Here is a 21,154-nt window from a genome sequence, read left to right as displayed (position 1 = left end):
CAGTGTAAAACATATCCCTCAACATGAAGTTAGGAAAGGCAGCCTAATGGAAAACAAGAAGCATACATTTTACTTTTCTTCCTTTAAGTCTAGTACTAAAAAAACCTGGTAGTTTAAAACTATGCACCCAGCCTGATAACAGGAATCCGCTGGCCCCAGCTCTATCTTCTTAAGCCTCTGGCCAATAGGTAACTTTTTATCTGCAGGGTAATTTAACTACAAGTCACTTTCAGTAGCTACAAATTATGTAAGGAAGCAATCTTATAGCACAGAACAGAATTCCAATATCCTAAATAATCTGATTAATATCAGAGGTATATCCTACAGGTTTAGTATACTTTCCTTCTTTGTTACAATACAATTATTACTTATAAATGAATTAAAAGTTTATCTTCCTAGTTTCTCTTAGATTGTAAGTGCCTGAGGGTGAGAATAGTACCATTATAATGACTTCCAACATATGTTTGTTGCTCAATGTGATATGTAAGAAACAAACTGAAAAGGCTGGGCAGGGGGAGGGGACAGGACCTCTACCTCCACCCAACCCACATATTGCCTACCTCTTGTAGCGTCAACAAAGTATTAAGAATAGCTGGTAGTGTAGTCTGGACAACTCCAAATCTATCTTCTGTAAATGATGCTGCTACTAAGTGAGACAGACCTCAAATGGAAAAGAAGAAAAAAGTTAAAAGCGAGTCAAAATCAGGCAAATCTACTTGCAATACATCTATTTGAGAAAGGATTAATATTCTGAATGCATAAGAAAACTTCTAAATAAAAAAGAGGGAGTAATACAATAGAAAAATAGGCAAAAGACTGGAAAAGGCATGGAAAAAGTGCTCAACTGCAATAGTCTTGAATAAGATGACAGTCTCTACCTTACGTTCTAGTAGGAAAAAGAATTTTTTAAAATAATATTGTGTTTGGTAGTGATAAGTGTTAAGAAAACAAAGCCTGATAAGGGTGACAGCTGTGAGGATACTTTTCATAGGGTGGTCAGGAAAGGCCTCTCTGAGGAAGTATCATTTAAGCATTGAGAAGGCAGTATCTGTAAGATGAAAAGAAATAGTTCTTTAGGAACTAGATTTTCATATTTAACCTAAGCTAAATATGCTTAAACATGTTATGTCAACGTAAGTTGACGGTTAAAAATCTATTAATTACAGTTTTTTTGAAATAGAGAAAGAGAGGCAAGAACCCCAGGCTCAGTTTATCCACTTATATACAAGGAAAATTTCTGCCTAAATTAAAATACACCTAAATATCTAAGAAAAATGATCTATATAAAACAAAGAAATAACAATGTATCTGAATATTCAAAGATTGAGATCAAAGTCCAGAACTGATCTTTCACGGATTATACTTCAATGTTTAACTAATAAATAAATCATAGTTGCAGTTCACTGAGATTGCTTACCTTCTAATGCCCAAATATGCATTTGGGCATCTGAAAAAACAGCCTGAATGGAGGCCTCTGGGTGCTACAAATACAATAAAGACGTTTAAGTAAGTTCCCCTGAAATGATAATTTCATCTAATCAGTTATGTAGACTATAACAATAAATATTTCACAGCTGCCTCTGAAGAATTAAAACCTGAAATTCTTACACAGTATGATTTAACTGCAATAAAGCATTCTGCTACCAACTCATTGTGTGACCCTTGCCAAGTCTCTAAATCTCGATGGGCCTCAGTTTCTCATTTACAATAAGAGTTGAATAAATAATAAATATATTCAACTCAACCCACCTCAGGGGATTAGCATAGAGATCACTTAAGAGAAGGGTTAAGAATGCTCTTTTTTTTTTAAACAAAAGAACTGCCTAAATACATATTGCCTCTCTTAAATTGTCTGCCCTCAATCCCACTGCAAAGAAAAACCACCCAACCTTCTTTAATACAGCAAGGTATTGTGGTATGGAGCAATAATTGGCCCGTGTAAACGGTGGATTTCATAATGCACCCAATGAAGCCTACTAAGTACAACAGCATGTTACATGTCCCAACATTAAGTAGCAGTGTCTACAACTCCTTATCATACAATAGATCCACTTGCAAAATTAGAATCAAAAGCAGCCGTTCACTTCCAAGGAAAAAGGAGATCTTATCTTGTTCAGCCTCTGCTCTGCCACTTACTGGCTATGTGCCCTTAGGCTAGCTACTTGACCCCTCTGAGCCTCAGGTTTCCTTATCTGTAAAATGAGGGCAAAAAGACAACTCACAGGAATGCTGTTAGAATTAAATGAGGGAACTTTAGTGAAAAGAGCATGGCATACAGAAGACAAAAGGGTAAGTTTTCTTCCCATCCTTCTGAAACAAAGCTCTGAAGTAAAACTTCAGACAACTCCTCTTCCTCTTGGTGGAAGACGAGACACCTTCCTCAGGCATCTGATAGTTTAACCAGGGCTCTAATGGATAGCCTTATTGCTAGTTGGGTGGATCCTCCCTGCCACCACAGTGAAACAACAGTTTCAAGAACTTGAAAGGATTCTTTGCTATGTGTATCTACATGCTATCAGAGTTACTGAGTTCTCTCTCCCCACCAGAGTATGACTCCCAAAGAATAAAAATGAGGAATGTACGCCAATGCAGACTTTCACTTGAAGGCATTAATTGAGTGCACTATTAGTTAATACTACAATATCTGGAGAAAGAGAGAAGCTAGATTAAAATAATTAAAACAAAAATTCTTTCCCCTACAAATGGGCAAGGTTTTCCTCATCAAAGGATTAACTGACACACAACAGCTGTAGCAGTGAAAACAGGAGTGAATTTTTAGCTTCTACCATTGAGATTTACTCCCCTACAGCAGCTGGGGCAGCTGACAGACAAGTTGGAAAGTCATTTAGTTTGTGGTCTGAATTTCAACTTTTATCCAACCCAAGTTTAACATCTGCAATCTAACCCAGTCATCTCTCTTCTGAACACCAAATTGGCCATAAAGATGTTAGCAGGACAATGAGCCATGAAGCATCACCATGGATTTACTCATTTTGCAGCAAGGAGCTACATATCAGCACAAAGCTGCCTGCGGCCAAGAAACTGAGAAGGCCAACTAGAGCCAAGCCTCAGGAAGCCACTAAGGTGAGATGTGTGTCTAGGGCAGCTACTGTTAGAAGGGAGGTTTAGTGAAGCATGATGCAAAGCTGTTTGGTTTGCTAGGATCAAGCTAAATATTTAGAAGTCAAATCCTACCTGCTACTTCATTCTTATTTTGTTTGCTCTCCCCCCATTCCCAATGCTATAACTACATATTCTTACCTTACTGAAAAAATACATTATCAGCACCCGTTTTGATAAGAAATTCTTAATCTGAGTTGGAAAAAGGGAAGAATTAACACACACACATTTTGCAATTCTACTCAAATATAATATTACACATTTCCAGGTTCTTCCTGACACGAACTTAAATGAAACACTTCACATCTTACAAAGAAAGAACAGTATTTAAGGTAAACCACATAAGTAAATACCTCTGTACTATAAACTGGATAACCAAGATAGGCCATCTAACCTAAATTGCATTCCCATGTACACATGTCTAGCCCTCAAATTAAAGCCGTGTCATAATAAAAAAGGAACTCTACGTGGTTCTGGTGATATTTTCTAAGACCATATTCTTTCTCAATTCTCTATAACTGTCTTACCCGTTACCTCTTAATACCAAAAAAGAGCATGTTTCCCCTACCAAAAAAAAAAAAAAAAAGATCTTAAGACATGAAGTGGTTTTCTACTAGTTGACATTTACAGGGAAAACAATTTTCTTAATATTAAGCTAAAAGCTACATACCCCAACTGACTTGAAAGTAAATTCATGACATAGCAGTACTTATGGCATATAGAGCCATATGGGGTCCTGAAGTTTTGTAAAATGCCTTCAGTTCTGCCCTCTCTATTAACTGATCATTCTATCAATGAACACGATATTATTTCTCCCATCCTAAAAAATAAAACCCTTCTTTCACCCCTCAACTCCTCCCAGCTACTACCCCATTTCTCTGTTCCCCTTAGAGCAAAACTCCTTGAAAGATCTAGCTTTTCTCGTGGTTTCCAATTCCTCTCCCAGTCTCTCCTGAACCCACGCCAATCAGGTGTTCATCCCCTCTAGTCCACCCAGTAGCTCTTGTCAAGTACTCAATGACCTCCACATTTCTAGCGCAACAGTTCATTCTTAGTTTGAGTCTCATGCTACCTATCAGCATCATCTCTGACACTCACTTCTGTCTGAAACACCCTCTTCTTGGTTCTTTCTCACCTCAACGGTGCTCCTTTGCTATTCCTTCTCATCTCCCAGACCTCGTCATTAGAGGGTCCCAGTTCTTGCATCTCTCTTCTTCTATATCTATATTCCCCAAGAATTTTCACGGAGTCTCACGGCTTTTATACTCTGATGACTTCCAAAATTTCATTTCTAACCTGGACTTTCCCCTAGACTCCAGATGTATGTCTAATATCTTATTCAGTATTTTCACTTGGTTGTCTAGTAAGTATCTCAAAATTGACATGTCTAAACTCAAACTCATGATTTCCCTACCTTACCTCTATCAAATCTCTTCTTCCAGAATCATCAGTAAATTGCAACCCAATAAACTGCAACTACATTATTTCAGAGCCTCAGGCCAAAAACTTTAGAATCAACACTGACTCTTTCACACCACAACCAAACCATAAGCAAGTCCTATTACATCTACCTTCAAAATATATCCAGACCTTGATCACATTTTAGTCTCCACCACAACCACTCTGGTCACAGATACCATCATCTCCCCCTGGATTACTTTAACAGCTTTACTACTGTCCCTCTGCTTCCACTCCTGCCCTCTGAGGATCTAGTCTCAACACAGCAGCACTTTTCAAAATGTAAAGTTACATCATGTCATTCTTGTGGGTAAAACCATGCAGTGGCTATCCATCACATTCAGAGAAAATGTCAGTCTTTACAACAGCTAATGGGCCTGACGAGCTCTGGGTGCCTGCTACCTGTCTTAACTCACCACCCACCTACCACTCTCTCCTCACTCTATTCTGGACACACTAGTGCCCATACCGTTCCTCACGCAAGCCAATCCTACTCCCACCTGAGGGCCTTTGCATTTTGCTGTTCCCTGCCCTCCCTTCAGGCCTCTGATCAAGAGTCACCTTATCAATGAAATGTCCCCTGATCACCCCATATAAAATAGTACTCTCTTCCCCTAGGCACTGGTCTCCTTTACCTGCTCTATTTTTCTATATAGCATGTAAGACATCAAATTTCTTCCCTTTTAAGACATATGTTTTTTATATTTTGCACATGACATAACAGGATGCACCTTACAGTCAACAGCATGTCACAGTTTAACTGGCAACTTTTTTTCTTAATGGTACGTAAAGTAAGCCTTACAATTAATAGTACAGTTGACCCTTGGAAAAACTCGGTTGTTAGGGACATTGACCCTCCTGCAGTTGAAAATCCACCTATAACTTACAGTCCGTCCTCTGTATCCACAGTTCCACATCAGTGGATTCAACTAACTGCAATCGAGTAGTATTGTAGTATTTACTACTGAAAAAAAATCCACATATGAGTGAACACACAGTTCAAACACGAGTTGTTCAAGCACAAACTGTATTTTTTATATTCAAAGAAATATAATACACTTGCTTGCTCACCTCTTTCCCCTCACTAGAATGTAAACATATGGTCAGGGACTTTTGTTTGCTGTTTTCCCAATACCTAAAATCACACCCTATATATATGAAGAACTCAATAAATATCTCTTAAATGAAAGAATTCACAGATCAAAGGCACTGCATTAGATTAAGCCAAATGAAATTGCAATTTCTATAACTCAAAACCAGTCAAATACTGGCAATTTTATATGGGTCAACTTAATACATTAAGCATCCCCAAAGTCCAATTTATTCCTAATGGCTTACTTAAGTGAGATCCTTGATTCTCTCAATGTTACATGCAACTATAAATCCTATACCCGTATCATCCTACCTGTTCACGTTTATTCTGAATCCATGAATAAATCGCATTGGGCTGTCTCACTGTCTTACCCTCAGCACTAACAGAGGTAGATGGAGAAGGATTAGAATATTCAGTCATTTGCTGACCTACAAAAAAAAAAAAAAAAAACCCAAGAAGGTGAAAACTTAGCCTGATTCTCTGCAACTATGACATTCCAAATTTTAGAAAATAAATGTCCTCACCAGAAGCCGAAGTCCATAATCTTGGCCCTCTTCTTGTAAGCTGAGGACTTTGAGGTGACCCATAGCACGTGTTTACATCAAAAATCCCAGCCATCCGATTCACTACACTAGAGCCAAATGGGGTCGCCAAGGGACTTGCAACATCAGGTGTAGACAATTTTGAGGAGAACAGCGATGTCTTAATTAATGATGGCATTGAAGGCCGAGGCATCTGGCTAGATTTCGGGGTTTGAAAAGTAGTTTCTTCTGTAAAAGAACAGATCCAGTGCTGAAGAGGCAACCTGATCAAAGCAGGCCACTGTGGAGGTTCTCAAATTTTACACATCTCAATTCTTTGTTTAACTCATTTAACCAAGGCTCAGTAGATTGTTTCCATTTAGGTTTACATTCTCAACATCCAGATTTTACTACTGCAACTTGGTGACCACTCAAGGAGCTTTATACATCTTTCTCTGTCAGGTTGGTACAGCCCCTGTTTTTTTACTCTAAACAGGTATCTTCATCTTCAAGGTCAATTTTTCTAACTCTAAGCTGCTTTGAGTGAACCTATCAACTTATACTTTTTTTTCAAACGGCAACAACCTTATTGCATTAGAATATGCCCAGGGTTACTGCATGATCTTATTGTAACTATTGGCTGAATCAAATCTACAGTGTGAAAATGTAAAGAAAGAGCGAGTGCTAACCTTATCCCATTTTCCCCAGAGTTCTTTCAAGTTAACAGAAGTCACACCAGAGACTAATTTGCCTACAAATCTGACCTGTAAACAGCTTCTTCAAAAATTATCTCATAACTCATACCAATTTATAGAGTCTCTTGTACAAAAACAGAAGAACATCTTTCTGCCACTCCAGTACAAGGCACAAAGACAAATAAATTATACTAGTATTCTATCTTTTTAATAAAACTGGCATAAGACATCAAACATTTAAAGTACCAACTTTTCATTACATGACTCTTTAAGGGTTAATGGCAATAACAAATATTTGGAGAATCAATTTACAAATTAAGATTGGGGTTTTTAAGTTTTGCAGTTATTCCTCAAAATTAGAGGCAAATTTTGACTGAGTGATGGGATATGACAACAATTTAAAATAATCAATAATCCATATTTGGTCTCTGGCCCAGGATCTCCCCCAACTCAGAATTACAATGATCTTTCTAACGTGCTAATTTGATGTAACTATAGCTACTCAAAATTCTCTAACAGTGCCACATCTAAAGGATAAAATTTAAACTCCTGGGCTTCCCTGGTGGCGCAGTGGTTGAGAGTCCGCCTGCCGATGCAGGGGACACGGGTTCGTGCCCCGGTCTGGGAAGATCCCACATGCCGCGGAGCGGCTGGGCCCGTGAGCCGTGGCCGCTGAGCCTGCGTGTCCGGAGCCTGTGCTCCGCAACAGGAGAGGCCACAACAGTGAGAGGCCCGTGTACAGCAAAAAAAAAAAAAAAAAATTTAAACTCCTCCTTTCATTATCAAACATCATCCTACCCATTCAGACTCCTTTTTGACAGACTTCCTTTTAGCAGTTACATTGTCTTGTCATTATTTGTGTGCCTCCCACGAAAAGGTCGGTTCCAAGAATGTTTCTTCATCTTCCACTCTTTGGCTTCTAGCACAGTGCTTGGTACATGGTAGGCATTCAATAAATACTTGTTGAATAAATAAATGCTCATCTGAATGCTAAGAACATCTGAAACACTCTAAAATCTTCTAAAATCTGACATTCATGAACTTATCTAAATCACGTTTCTTTTGTAACCTCTTTGTTTTTGGTCTATGACCCCAGCAGAGTAATGAAGTCAAAGACAGAGGTGTGTTTGCTTTGGCCCATATAGTGAGTTTTTAAATAACAAGATTAGGTGCCAATGTTTAAAAGTGGTAGATTTTCCCTAAAACTTCTTCAGGCTTCTCTTTAAAAGAAAAAAAAAGCCCAGAAGTTCAGATACTGGGTCCAAATTCCCACATGGGAACAATGGACTGAAGCTAACCCACAGCTTCCCATTTCAGATGAAGACTGTGCTCTCAAGTTTACCACAGTCCTCACCCAGCCAGTTCTGCCCATTTTCATTAAATGCCTGGCTCCAAAAGGCACTGGAACATTAAGTCTTTTTATCAGTCTTACATTCCTAGGTATTGTCTACTTAAGGTGTTTTATGAAACAGCATAGGTTCCTCCACCTGTACTTTTTCCTCTCAGCTTTCATCTTTCAAACATTATATCAAGCTATCTTAAAACAATGAAAGTGATGCCCCCATCCCCAAATCACCGAGTCATTGCAGTTGCTCCTCTCTGGGCACTGCCCAGGAACTTTTTATCTCTGGGATACTGCAATCACAGCAGCATCCAGTATTACCTGTAAAGATTCACCTGGCTCTCTACTAGAGTAAGCTGAAGTCCTCTATTTGATGATCAACATTTTGTTAGCCTTTTTAACACCACCACCACCACACTGGACTTAGTTTTTTCAATCTACAATGGTACCCGGGCCTTTTTCTTGATTCAGTACAATATCCCATATATTGGATCAATTTTCCCTAAAAATATATACTTCACACTATATACATATCCTTAGATTAACTACTGTTACCTTCCTTAGGAAATAAAATGTAAGTGCTTTCCCCTCTCTTAGTAGTATAAGGAGTTACCTGGAGAATTTAATTTCTTAGGTTCCGCTGGGTAGGATGAAGACATCACTCTCCCATTTGTAGCAGCAGCTTCTTGATAGAGTACAAGTTTCTGAGTCATATCATTTAAAAGATTCAAACACTCTCTTGAAATGGCTGTCCAACTGTGGGGATGTCCACCTAGGAGGTCCAAATACCAGCTTTTAAAATGTAGATAATCTTATAGTCTCCTCTCAAAATGGGGAGAAAAATCAACAAGAAATGCTGTATTTCACTTCGCATCAGGGCCCACTTTTCTCAGTCAAGCTACCATTTACACTCAAGCCATCTAATACACAGCAGGAGTTCAATAAATATTTGGATGAAATAATTTTCCTAAAAGTCTACAAGCAAAAATTTGCTATTTTACCATTAAAAAAAACCACTCTCAAATTGGTTGCCAAAATAAAGCCAAACACTGTTGCACGGTTTGAGTGAAAAAGACCCAGGTTACTTCACTAGCAGTACTGAACAGACTGAAGACTTAAGACAATGAACATGTCTAATGAGAGGCACCCCATGGCCCCCAGTGACCTCTAAATTGCTGTGGCTCACCCACTGTGCTTCCTTACATTTTCATTTGCAAAAGAGCCCCTATTTGCTATTACATCTATAGAAGTGACACACTATTTGACAGTGATCATACTTTATACTGAGTGTTTATGTATCTGCTATCTTATTATTTAACTTAAACTACTGTGATCCACACTCTTAAAAATTCCCTTAATTTTCATTATCTTTTGATTTTCTAAAACCTTTATCTCCAATAGCTGTCATGCAAAAATCAACTGTGCGTTGAGAATAGCAGGGGAGTCCACTGAAAACTGGTTTCTCCATCCTGGGCATTAAACAATCATTCTCTCTTCACTTAGGTCCCTCCTTAAATCTTTCTTCCCAACTTAAGAGGAATACCACTTAACCTGAAAACAAACAAAATACTCCATCAATAGGCCCCAGGACATTTTTTTTTCCTAAATTATTTTTTTTTAATTTCTTTCTTTATTTATTTTTGGCTGCGTTGGGTCTTTGTTGCTGCACATGGGCTTTCTCTAGTTGCAGTGAGCGGGGGCTACTCTTCGTTGAGGTGCGCGGGCTTATCATTGCAGTGGCTTCTCTTGCTGCAGAGCACGGGCTCTAGGTGCGCAGCTTGAGTAGTTGTGGCTCGCGGGCTCTAGAGTGTAGGCTCAGTAGTTGTGGGACACGGGCTTAGCTGTCCATGGCATGTGGGATCTTCCCGGACCAGGGCTCGAACCTGTGTCCCCTGCATTGGCAGGCGGGTTCTTAACCACTGAGCCACCAGGAAAGCCCCCCAGGACGTTTTTTACCGCTGTATCGCAGGACCAGTAAGGAACTATGTAATGGTCCAGTTACATTTTTTTTCCTTCCAGTTTCCAGATATAATTGACATACAGCACTGTATTAGGTTTAAGGTATACAGCATAATGATTTGACTTACATACATCATGAAATGGTTATCACAGTAAGTTTAGTGAACATCCATCAACTCTTATAGATACAAAATTAAAGAAATAGAAAAAAAAATTATTCCCTGTGATGAGAACCCTTAGGATTTACTCTCTTAACAATTTTCATATATTACAGCAGTGTTAATTATATTTATTATGTTGTACATTACATCCTTAGTACTTACTTATCTTATAACTGGGAGTTTGTACCTTTTGACTGCCCTCATCTAGTTCCCCCGCCCCCACCCCTTGCCGCTGGTAACCACAAATTTCATCTCTATTTCTATGACCAGTTACATTTTAATAATATGTTCTCCGGCAGAGAACATGCCACCCTGGTACGGCTTACTTGAATATCTTGTGAAAACATTTAGTGTATAGAGAATTCTTAAGTAAACCTCAGTCTGCTAGAAAAGTATTGCTACAGTTAATTTTCCACAGCATCAGCACTGGATTTTTCATACTACCAAAAGGAGAGTGGCTCCAATCATCTATATTTTTATATAACTGGATTTTATTTCCATGTAACATGTAACTATAGGTTTATTTTATAATGTGGGAATTGGCGAGTTTGGCAAAATAAGGAAGAGCTTATTAGAGAGATGTAAAGCTACCCAGGTTCTGTCCCTACTGGTGCTGGGCTGGAAGGCTTTCCCTCTAGGAACAAGGCAGAACACTACTGGCCCAGCTGCAGTCTGGAGGAGCTCGGCAAGTAACAATGAAGAAGTGTTTCAGAGTTGCCAAGAGTGTCCTTGGGCCTATCACCATCAAGTCTATTGACAGTTTCTTTTTACTTTTTTTTTTTAAAAAGGAAGGCAAAGTTGCATGGCAGGAAGAGGAAGCTCTGCACTTAAGAGTCAAATGACAGAATTTCTTATTCCAACTCTGACATTAACTTTATTAAGCCATTTTAATCTCTCTGAGACTTAGGTCCTCCATAAGGATGAAACCATCTGATTTTTAAGACCCCTTATAGCATTAAAACTTCTGGGATTCTTAAACTGTACTCTTCTGCTCTAAAACTGTCAACCTACCTCATAATTTCTTCAGGTGAAGGGAATGAGGGGGCAGAAGGAAATAATATAAAAATTTAAAAATACTTTTCCTGGAAATATAATTTCTAACCACAGCAATGCAAACAGTTGTATAATGTTTAAATCAATACTTCATTTAATGGAAGTATTATTAAATATGTGATATTTAATGATGTGTGATATTTTAATAAATACATCTAGCTCACCAAAAACTTTAAGTGGAACACTTTCTGCACACACATACTCAGTTCCTATTAGGTCTATTATTTTTAGCAATACCTGGCTGGCTAAGGCTAAAAACTTCTTGTCTTCGTGAAGGAGAATATTGAGAAAGCAACATCAGGTCCTGCAAGGCCAAATACTGAAAGGGAAAAAAATACACACTATTTAATTTTTTTAACCTCTATATAAAATCTTATTTATGAATGGGGCTCAATACTACATATCTAAGGGGAAATCAGTTGAAATTTTTCATGAAGGAAATACTTTTCAGAACCATAACCTTCCTTTCTAGACTTCCAGAACTTTCTTGCCTCTACCCTCTGTAGGCTACCCTAGTCACTGTGGGCTCCAGCTACCTAGGAACTACGGAACTCTCTGTGTTCCTTCCCACCTTATAGTGGGAAACTTAAAACACCACTTCCTCCTGGAACTTCCCTGGCCTCCCCGGCAAAAACACATACTCACACAGCTCTCAACCGTGGTACTTACCATAATTTATTGAAACTGCCTGCTTACTTGTCTCACCTGGTTCCACCCACTAAACTGTGAGGCAGGGACAACGTCTTGCTCGCTGCCACGTCCAAAAGCAGTGCCCAGCACACAGTGGATACACAACATACGCTGTACTTTTCTACTCAAAATCTTCATTTTGTTCCCTGGCAAACCACTTCACTCAACATTCAAGACACCATCCCTTCTGCGAAGGTTTCCTGCTTTGGTCCCAAGCAGAGTAAATGGTTCCCACTGCACTTACCACAGTAAATTTTCATTATTTTGTGTATCTGCCTTTTCCATTAGGCTGTGCTTTGTCTTATTCATCATTACACCCTAAGCAACTAGCAGTGACTAACATCTGCCCAGTAAATAAAGATCTTTTAAATAACCAAATGAGTAACTGATATTTTTGTTTATCTAATAAATTAGTCATAATTGATATTTAAAGGTAATCAGAACCTTAGTGGGTCATTTTCTTATTAGTTTACAACTTTTCTAGAGTGTAATCCAAACCCTAGGTTTTATTTTAATTCTTTTTTAAGTACTATGACCTCTTAACAAGATCATATATATTGTAGTTCTACTTTTTAAAATTTCAAAATGAAATTTAAATCCAAACAATTTATTCTCACTTAGGTTTATTTATAAACTTACTGCAACTTCTTTAGACTCTTTTGATTAAAATTTGTTTTAGGATTATTATCATTATTCAAATTTTAAGAGAGTTCCTTGAATATGTACACACTATCAAGTACTTCCTTTGATCATAACAGCCAACAATTCTATATGAGTGAAAATATACCTTAAACCAATGATTAAAAAAAAAAATCAGTGTTTTGTTTTGCTACCATGAGGAATTTGTGAAAAGCTAATGTATATGGTTGTATATCATTATATTTCATGCTTGAAATATTTTTATATCTCTCCTAAATATAGAATTAGTCTAGCTTATACACATACGTTGCAATATATACCTGCATCTTAGTCACTTGGAATGAAAACTGAAAAAGTAAACAGCATTTAATGTAGCATGTAGGTGATTTTTACAATACTTTTTACAGTATTAGAATATTCTAGGCCCTCAAAAAATATATCGAAATACTTAATTATGCAAATATTAAGTCTATTCCATAAGATAAGTTAGAGATGACTGTGTAAAGACACAAAATGCATAGTTCCGCTACCTTTATGATGAGGGGAGGATTGCTGTTTAAAACTTTCGGGAGGCATTCATCTGACTCTTCAGAAAATGGTGGTTGAACAGGGAACAGATGAGCCTATCAAATATAATCAAATATAAAAACTATGGAATGATTATTTTCATGACTTAATTACATTCAGTAAATTAGCACTATTTGAAATTTATTATAAAGGAGACAATACAACCAAACTAACATCTTTAGTGTTCCTTGCAAAAACAGATTGCGTTAAAATTACATAAACCCAAATACACTACGTTCTAACATGTTACTTTCCCAGTTTTACTAGATCTCTGGCTTCCAATAATAGAAACAAATTTAAGAAACAAAAATTCTCTGAAGTCACTGAAGGGTACAAACCTACAGAGATGGTAAAATAAAACAGAAACACTTATTTTCTAAGACAAACATTTGGATGATGAAGACAATGCAATTCCTACTCATTTAAAATCATTTCTTCAATATAAATTTTAAAAAGTTCCTTCAAAGAACAAGTATTTTGGGCTTCCCGGGTGGCGCAGTGGTTGAGAGTCCGCCTGCCGATGCGGGGGACACGAGTTCATGCCCCGGTCCAGGAAGACCCCACATGCCGTGGAGCGGCTGGGCCCATTAGCCATGGCCACTGAGCCTGCGCGTTCGGAGCCTGTGCTCCGCAACAGGAGAGGCCACAACAGTGAAAGGCCCACGTACCGCAAAAAGAGAAAAAAAAAAAGAACAAGTATTTTATTGCCTTCCTTATTTTTAAATATTTTAATACTGATCAACAGTATCTATATCAATAGCATGTAAAATTAATTAAAAATTCAGGCCGATCTAGTATATGCTCAATAGAGAAATGGAAACTTTCAGAAGAGAATTACACTATAGATAAAACATAGTAAGTACCACTAACAGTTCATTCAGTTTAGTTTTCAAACATAAAGAACACTAACACTGTTCCTCAGAAAAAAATACAAATAATTGATGGTTATAAAAGATATATGCCTTATGAAATCTCAGAAGAAAAACCAAAACCCAAGTTTTCAAAATGGCTTTGGGCACAACAACATGCTGATCAGTGCTCTACTAAAAATAAACCTCTGCACTTCAAAACAGAAAAGTACTGACAAAAAACTCAATACTAACCTCTGTGGCATAGATTTTGAAGAGGATCCACGAGATGTACCAAGTCATCAGGACAAAGACACCACAGAGCCAGACATGGTAGAGTAATGAGAGATTCAAGAGGCCACTCACAGTGTCAAGAGGCCTATGAAACTGCCTGTGAAAGCAGAAATTACTATTTAATCCTGTAGGAAAAATACAGTCTAAGCATTTAAGAGACCTGAGGCCCTACACTGAGAAACAAACAAATCCTATTTCTAAATAATAATGGTGATAGATTCCTCTCCTTTTGTACCCTGTACAGTTCTTTCACTAATACCTTCTTATAAAGTACACAAGGGAGCCTTAAGGGCAGAGTAGACCTAAACTAGCTCTCAGTTTCTTGCATTCCAAATCTTCACTGTCACTTTCTATGACGGAAGAAGTCTCCCCTAGAGACTGGGTAAAATTTTATTATTGTTGTTTTGTAGCTTGATACTTAAAAAGCATTCAGCATGACTAGCACCTCTCCTGGACCAGGTTTCAGCTCTATCTGTATTTGTATAAACAGTTTCATAGCAGTTAAGAACACAAAGTACTATCTAAAAATAACAAACTTTACTTTTAAAATAATTTAAGAAACTCTGTTAGAATGCTAAATAAAGGGAATGCAAGCAATGTTACCAAAACCTTGAATAGCTCAATTTGCAAAGTCATCATAATCCTACAATCACACTTAGCAATTGTGAAGACAGGACTAGAACCTCTGATTCTGCTATTTGTAAATGTTGTGATTTTGTTAATCACTTGACCTAACCTACCCTCAGTTTCCTCATCCATATGGTGGCATAATCTCTTCATTCTACCTCTTAGGGCTTTTATGAGATTTAAACAGTTTATGTTAGGAGTGCCCAGCATAGTACTTGACATTCCTTGGGGTTGGGGTGGCGGTGGGGATGATAAAGTTTTTTTTCTGCTTTTAAATAAGCATTACTGAGGGCCTAGCATACATTAAGTCCAGAATATCAGGCACTGCCATACAAACAAAACATTTTTTAGGTGAAAGGAGGAAAAAAGTATTATATTAAATTTCTATCAATACCATTATTATTTTTCTCTTTCCATTTGACCAAGTATAAAACCTGGGCTAACATAATAAATGACCCACACGTTTGGTTTCATATATAGTGATTAAGCAGGAGACAAAACTAAATTTTACCTAGCAACTTTTAAAAGTTAGGAATTTTTTGAAATCTACACTGGAGAAACCATAATGCCTCAAACATCCATAAATGTCGATATTCCCACTCCTCAAAAGTGGTAGTAGTTAAGATCATACAAAAGTATCACAGTGGGGCCTCCCTGGTGGCGCAGTGGTTGAGAGTCCGCCTGCCGATGCAGGGGACACGGGTTCGTGCCCCAGTCCGGGAGGATCCCATATGCCGCGGAGCGGCTGGGCCCATGAGCCATGGCCTCTGAGCCTGCGCATCCGGAGCCTGTGCTCCGCAACGGGAGAGGCCACAACAGTGAGAGGCCCGCGTACCGCAAAAAAAAAAAAAAAAAAGTATCACAGTGGAATAACCAATAATTAAAAGAACAAATACTAATAGAGTTTACATTTATTCGCTAAATAAAGATTAAAGCTTTGCCTATGTGCAAAGTGCATAGGGAATAACTAGAACAATAAACCCCAATGCTGTCACTCCATTGCTACTTATGACCTTCAACTGGTCACGTGACCTGACTCAAATCTGGTTTCCTCACAGGTAAAATTAGAGTAAAACCATAGTATGGTGCTTATCTACCACAACATAGCAAAGAATGATTATTGAGGAGAAAAACAAAAGAGAGGTATGTCCATGCAACTCAAGAAATCCACTTATATAAAAGCTGTATCTAACAAAAAAGGAATTATCATTGCTTATTTTTGGGGAAAGGAACTGGGTGACTAGAGACAGGGGCCAACAGATTCACAGTATACCCTTTTATATACCATTGGAATTTTAAATTATGTGAACTATGTGTATTCAAAAATGAATGCAATTTTTTAAAAAATTTAAAGGCTAAATCTAAATAAAACATCTGGAAAGTAGCAAACATCTAAAAGGATGGAGAGAATTAAAAGCATTAAGATTAGACTTTTCAGGATCACTTACTCATCTAACTGAAGGTCCATAGCAGTGCTAATCCAAGCTTTGGGAATGTGGCCTGAAATGAAAAAATACCATGCTATAATCATAAAAAGTTAATGAAACAAATCTTAATCATGCTTTGGAACATGAGGTGGATGAGATGACCAAGTAGACACCAAGACCTCAGTCAAAATGCTAGACTTTGATTAGGAATGGGCAGAAAAAGAGAGTAATTTCTTTTTTTTTTTTTCTGGCCATTATTTTTTTTTTATTATTAGTTTCTGCTTTATAACAAAGTGAATCAGTTATACATATACATCTGTTCCCATATCCCTTCCCTCTTGCATCTCCCTCCCTCCCACCCTCCCAAGAGAGTAATTTCTAAATACAGGCAGTCCTTGCTTTGCACAGGTCCAACATGTACATATTTCAGTTACTGTGGTTTAATAACACCAGCCCGCAACAACACAATTCAAATTTCAGTTACTGTGGCCTTAGCTGTGCATAACTGAATATAGCAATTCTAGCTTTTCAGTAGTACACAAATCAGTATATAGATAACAGATGGACATCCTTTCTTTCAAAGTCTGTTAGTGATTAGTCACTCACGTCTGTTATTCAGTTCTGGCACAGACAGCAAAGCATGTAGTGTTGCCTCCTTATCTGCCATGATAAATCTCCATGACATTTTACCAAAATGAAAAACTGAAAGAGGAAACTGGCCAAAAAGACCAAAGTGCAACAAAGAAATGAAAATTGGTAACATTTCATGGAAATGAAATCTGAATGAAACATAACTGGAATTATAGAAGAAATAGTTGACATGGATATGTTGACACAGCTGCTATGTCAGCCCAAATGTATTGACACAACAACAGGGGAACATCCAGGCTGATTGCAGTAGGTTAATAAAAAACAACAAAGTGTTAACATTAAAACGACAATTATAAAAGTTATGTAGAAAAATGGATTATATAAACTAAAAATTTTTTAAAGTAGACAACAGAATGGCCTATGCACAAATAGAACAATTTTGTAAAATTATTTCACAGAAAAAAGTAGGACCAGAAAATGTTATAGTCTGAAAACAGTATTTTAGAATGCTGGATTTTGTTTATATTAATGTGTTGCTATTGAGATTAAGGTTTTCCATTCAACTTGTACTGTTCATTATATTAAATAAGCTGCATCTTTGTGCTTAAAATTCATGTTAATAAATTCTACAATGTCCCCTTAGCAACAGGGTATTTCTGTTGTATTAGTTAGCAAGTTACAAAAAGTTATAAAAAGGAATATGTTATTTATAGAGTAATGACTAAATGATATACAATATTTTCTCTTTTTTTTTAAAGGATACATTTTTTTATGTGGTAAAAAATACATTATAAAATTTACCATCTTGACCACTTTTAAGTGTATATACACTGTATGGCACCTTGTCATACAACAGCTCTCCAGAACTTTTTCACCTTGTAAAACTGAAACTCCATGTCCATTGAACAACTCCCCCTTCTCCCCTCCCTCTAGTCCCTGGCAACCACTATTCTACTTTCTGAGAGTTTGACTACTTTATTTATTTATATATTTTTAAATATTTATTTATTTATTTATTTTGGCTGTGCCAGGTCTTAGTTGTGGCACACAGGATCTTCATTGCGGCACGCAGGCTCACAGTTGCGGCATGCAGACTCCTAGTTGTGGCATGCATGTGGGATCTAGTTCCCCAACTAGGATCAAACCTGGGCCCCCAGCATTGGGAGTCTGGAGTCTTACCCACTGGACCACCAGGGAAGTCCCTTGACTGTTTTAGACACCTCGTATAAGTGGAATCATGTAGTATTTGTCATTTTGCGCCTGGCTTATTTCACTTAGTATAATGTCTTTAAGGTTCATCCACGTTGTAGCATGTGACAGGCTTTCCTTATTTTTTAAGGTTGACTATTATTCCATTGTATGTATATACCACATTTTCTGTAACAATATTCTCTCTTAACTAGTCTTTGAACGTTTGAATCTAAATCTAAACATTTAATTGAAACAAGCAATCAGCTGGGCTAATCACATACCTACAATTGTAGGAAATATACAAATACAATCAAGAATGACTTTGATATTTTCTGAGCTATCAGCTAATACATATACTGTATCAAAAAGCAGAAATTCTTACCAAGAAAATAATACACAATGCAGAAATTTCTAAGCAGGAACAGCGATTCCACACAACTATGCTTAACTAGCAAAAGCAGAGACCTCCTGAAGCGCAAGAACTTGTATTGCTGTGGAAGAAAAGAAAACCAGAATCAAATGACATTCAAACAAAGGTTCTTTTTTATTCCAAAGCAAGCACATAACTATAACAGTCCACACATAAAACATAATCACTGCATAAAAAGACAAAGTTTATTCCAGAGGTAAAAAAATCATCCATTTCAGATGTTAAAGTATTTAATATTTACATTTTACAACATCTCATTGATATGAGATCAGAAATGAGAAAATTAACAATATCAATCTATACTTATAGTAAGGATTACAGAGATGGAGTTAAGTACAAAAAACATAATAATTACAACAATAGCAGCTAACATTCTTTGGATGCTTACCACATACCAGGTAGTGTTCCAAGCACTTTAAATGCATTAATCCATTTAAACCTCAAAACAACCCCACGAAGGAGGTTCTATTATTATCCCCATCTTACAGATGAGAAAACCAAGGCACAGAGAGGGTAACTTAACCAGTGTTACCAGCTGGCAAAAGAAAAAGCTGCGATTTTAATGCAGGCAGGCTGACTTCAGAGCCTGCAACCTTAAAGATAATGTATGCTGCCTCTACACTGAAATTTTTCACATGCTGTTTGCAGAAAAATAGGAGGTAGTGAAGAAGACATGAGACTAAGAATTGGGAGACCCGAGTTCTAGTGCTTCCTCTTTCTGTATAACACTAAATCAGCCTTGTCTCCTATCTAATTATCTGTGAGATAAGAAGGCTGAACCAGCTAAACAGTTCCTTCTTAGTGGGTACCTTCCAATGTTAACAATCTAAGAGAAAATAATCAAATATGAAAAAATATGAAACGTTTTTCCTGAAAAAATTACACTTCTTGTGAAACAAGGGTTGTCGGCCCTAAAAATGCCAATGGAAAAAATATTTTTTAAATTATTGGAAAGAATCTAAGGAAACCCAAAGAAACAAAGATGGACTTCCCAAATTCTGGTCTTCTTTTGTGTTTATATTAAGGCTGATCCTTCTCTAAGGATTTCAGAAGCTAAAGGGCAGCAAAGAATTATAGTCCTTAGGTAGAGGTTATGTCTTCAAACCACGTCTGCAGATTCCCATAGCATCTTACAAAAAGCAGCCCAGGTGAAATGAATGCTTGATCACCAACCATACAGCTTGAAGTATCCTGATTTATTCAGATATTTTCAAAGTCCAAGACATGGAATTACACTATTGGATGCAGTTACTGGGTGCTACCACCATCTCACCTCAACCCCCTAATAAAAAGGGCATATAGTCCCTAAACTATTCCTACCGCAGCTCTCACCTCTATCATCACTCACAAGGGTCCAGAGAGGCCAAGGAAGCAGGTAGACATTTCAGTAGATATGCAGAGAACAGCTAATAAACCCTCTTCTTGCTCCCAAGCTGAAGTGTTTTTCAATTCCCTGTTGGGTTCTTCTGTGATCTGGCTATGAGCTACCCTGTACCTATTCAAATATTTACTATGTGCCAGGCTCTGTAAATCTTATCTCATTTAATACTTTCAAATAGTCTTGTTGGCATATAACTTGCCAAGCCTGTCTTGGCATTAATCCATTTCTTTGTCCCCTACTCCATGCCAACGTTCTGCTTTTCCCTATCAGTCTCTCATTAAGAATTTAATAAGGGCAATAGAACTGGTTTTTGTAGCATAGGCAAGTTTATAGGAAAAAAACCTAATGGACTAATGGTAAATGGTTAAAATTACTAGATTTTTAAAAACATCTAATTTTTCATACTGTTACATGAAAAAAGTAGTTACTGAATAATATGTACAATATAAAACTATTTATGAAAACCTCACCCCACAAAATATGTAGTATTATAGCTACTATATATATAAATGTACAGTAAAGGGTCTGGAAGAATACACAAGAATGAATCTAAGATTTTATCAAAAGCTATTACAAAAAATTTAGTAGTCAAATTTTACAAATGTGACAGTACATGGTAGAAACAATAATTTATCAGTACTGTCAATCCTGGACTCCCCTTGTTCACTCTTACACATCCGTGATGTTAATTAAATAGGTAGTTACTTTCAACACAAGTCCATGGAGGAGCAAGATATTTGGGGGTAATCTCATTTTTCTCTAATTTTTTTTCTTCATTTCCTATATTCTTAACTATGTTTGGATCAAAGCTGATTCACCACGGATATTTCTATACAGGATTTTGGGGGGTTTTCTCCTTTTGAAATTCTGAGGTGGCAAAGCTGACACTCTGCTTTAATTCATCATCATAAGATGTGAAGAATTTGTAAATAGGACTCTTTGTTCATACACTCACAGACTGCAGGGAGATAAGGGCCAGATCCAGATAAGGGCCAGATCCTGTGAGCACTGTCTCCTTGCAGTAGGTGTATTTTCGTCAGATTGTTCTCAGGGATGCAACAGGCATG

At 37.3% G+C, this 21,154-nt stretch overlaps 1 protein-coding gene across 2 annotated transcripts in view; it reads right to left on the bottom strand.

The window, feature by feature from the left end:
• The window catches only part of NDC1 (NDC1 transmembrane nucleoporin), a 48,337-nt gene that overhangs the window by 17,892 nt on the left and 9,291 nt on the right, over nt 1-21,154 (bottom strand). For both annotated transcript variants that reach the window (XM_081224748.1, XM_081224749.1), the window contains exons 6-16: nt 18,659-18,767; nt 16,516-16,567; nt 14,402-14,537; nt 13,262-13,354; nt 11,640-11,721; nt 8,843-9,001; nt 6,196-6,441; nt 5,984-6,099; nt 3,262-3,312; nt 1,418-1,481; nt 561-661 (exon numbers count right to left, since the gene is read on the bottom strand). In XM_081224748.1, the coding sequence (XP_081080874.1) occupies nt 561-661; nt 1,418-1,481; nt 3,262-3,312; nt 5,984-6,099; nt 6,196-6,441; nt 8,843-9,001; nt 11,640-11,721; nt 13,262-13,354; nt 14,402-14,537; nt 16,516-16,567; nt 18,659-18,767 (1,209 nt within the window). The remainder of the gene's footprint in view (nt 1-560; nt 662-1,417; nt 1,482-3,261; nt 3,313-5,983; nt 6,100-6,195; nt 6,442-8,842; nt 9,002-11,639; nt 11,722-13,261; nt 13,355-14,401; nt 14,538-16,515; nt 16,568-18,658; nt 18,768-21,154) is intronic.

This window comes from Mesoplodon bidens (assembly GCF_964165515.1).
Source record: "Mesoplodon bidens genome assembly, chromosome: 2".
NCBI classification, from domain to species: domain Eukaryota; kingdom Metazoa; phylum Chordata; class Mammalia; order Artiodactyla; family Ziphiidae; genus Mesoplodon; species Mesoplodon bidens.
The sequence above is the reverse complement of the archived record's forward strand: the minus strand, read 5'-3'. Positions and strand labels throughout refer to the sequence as shown.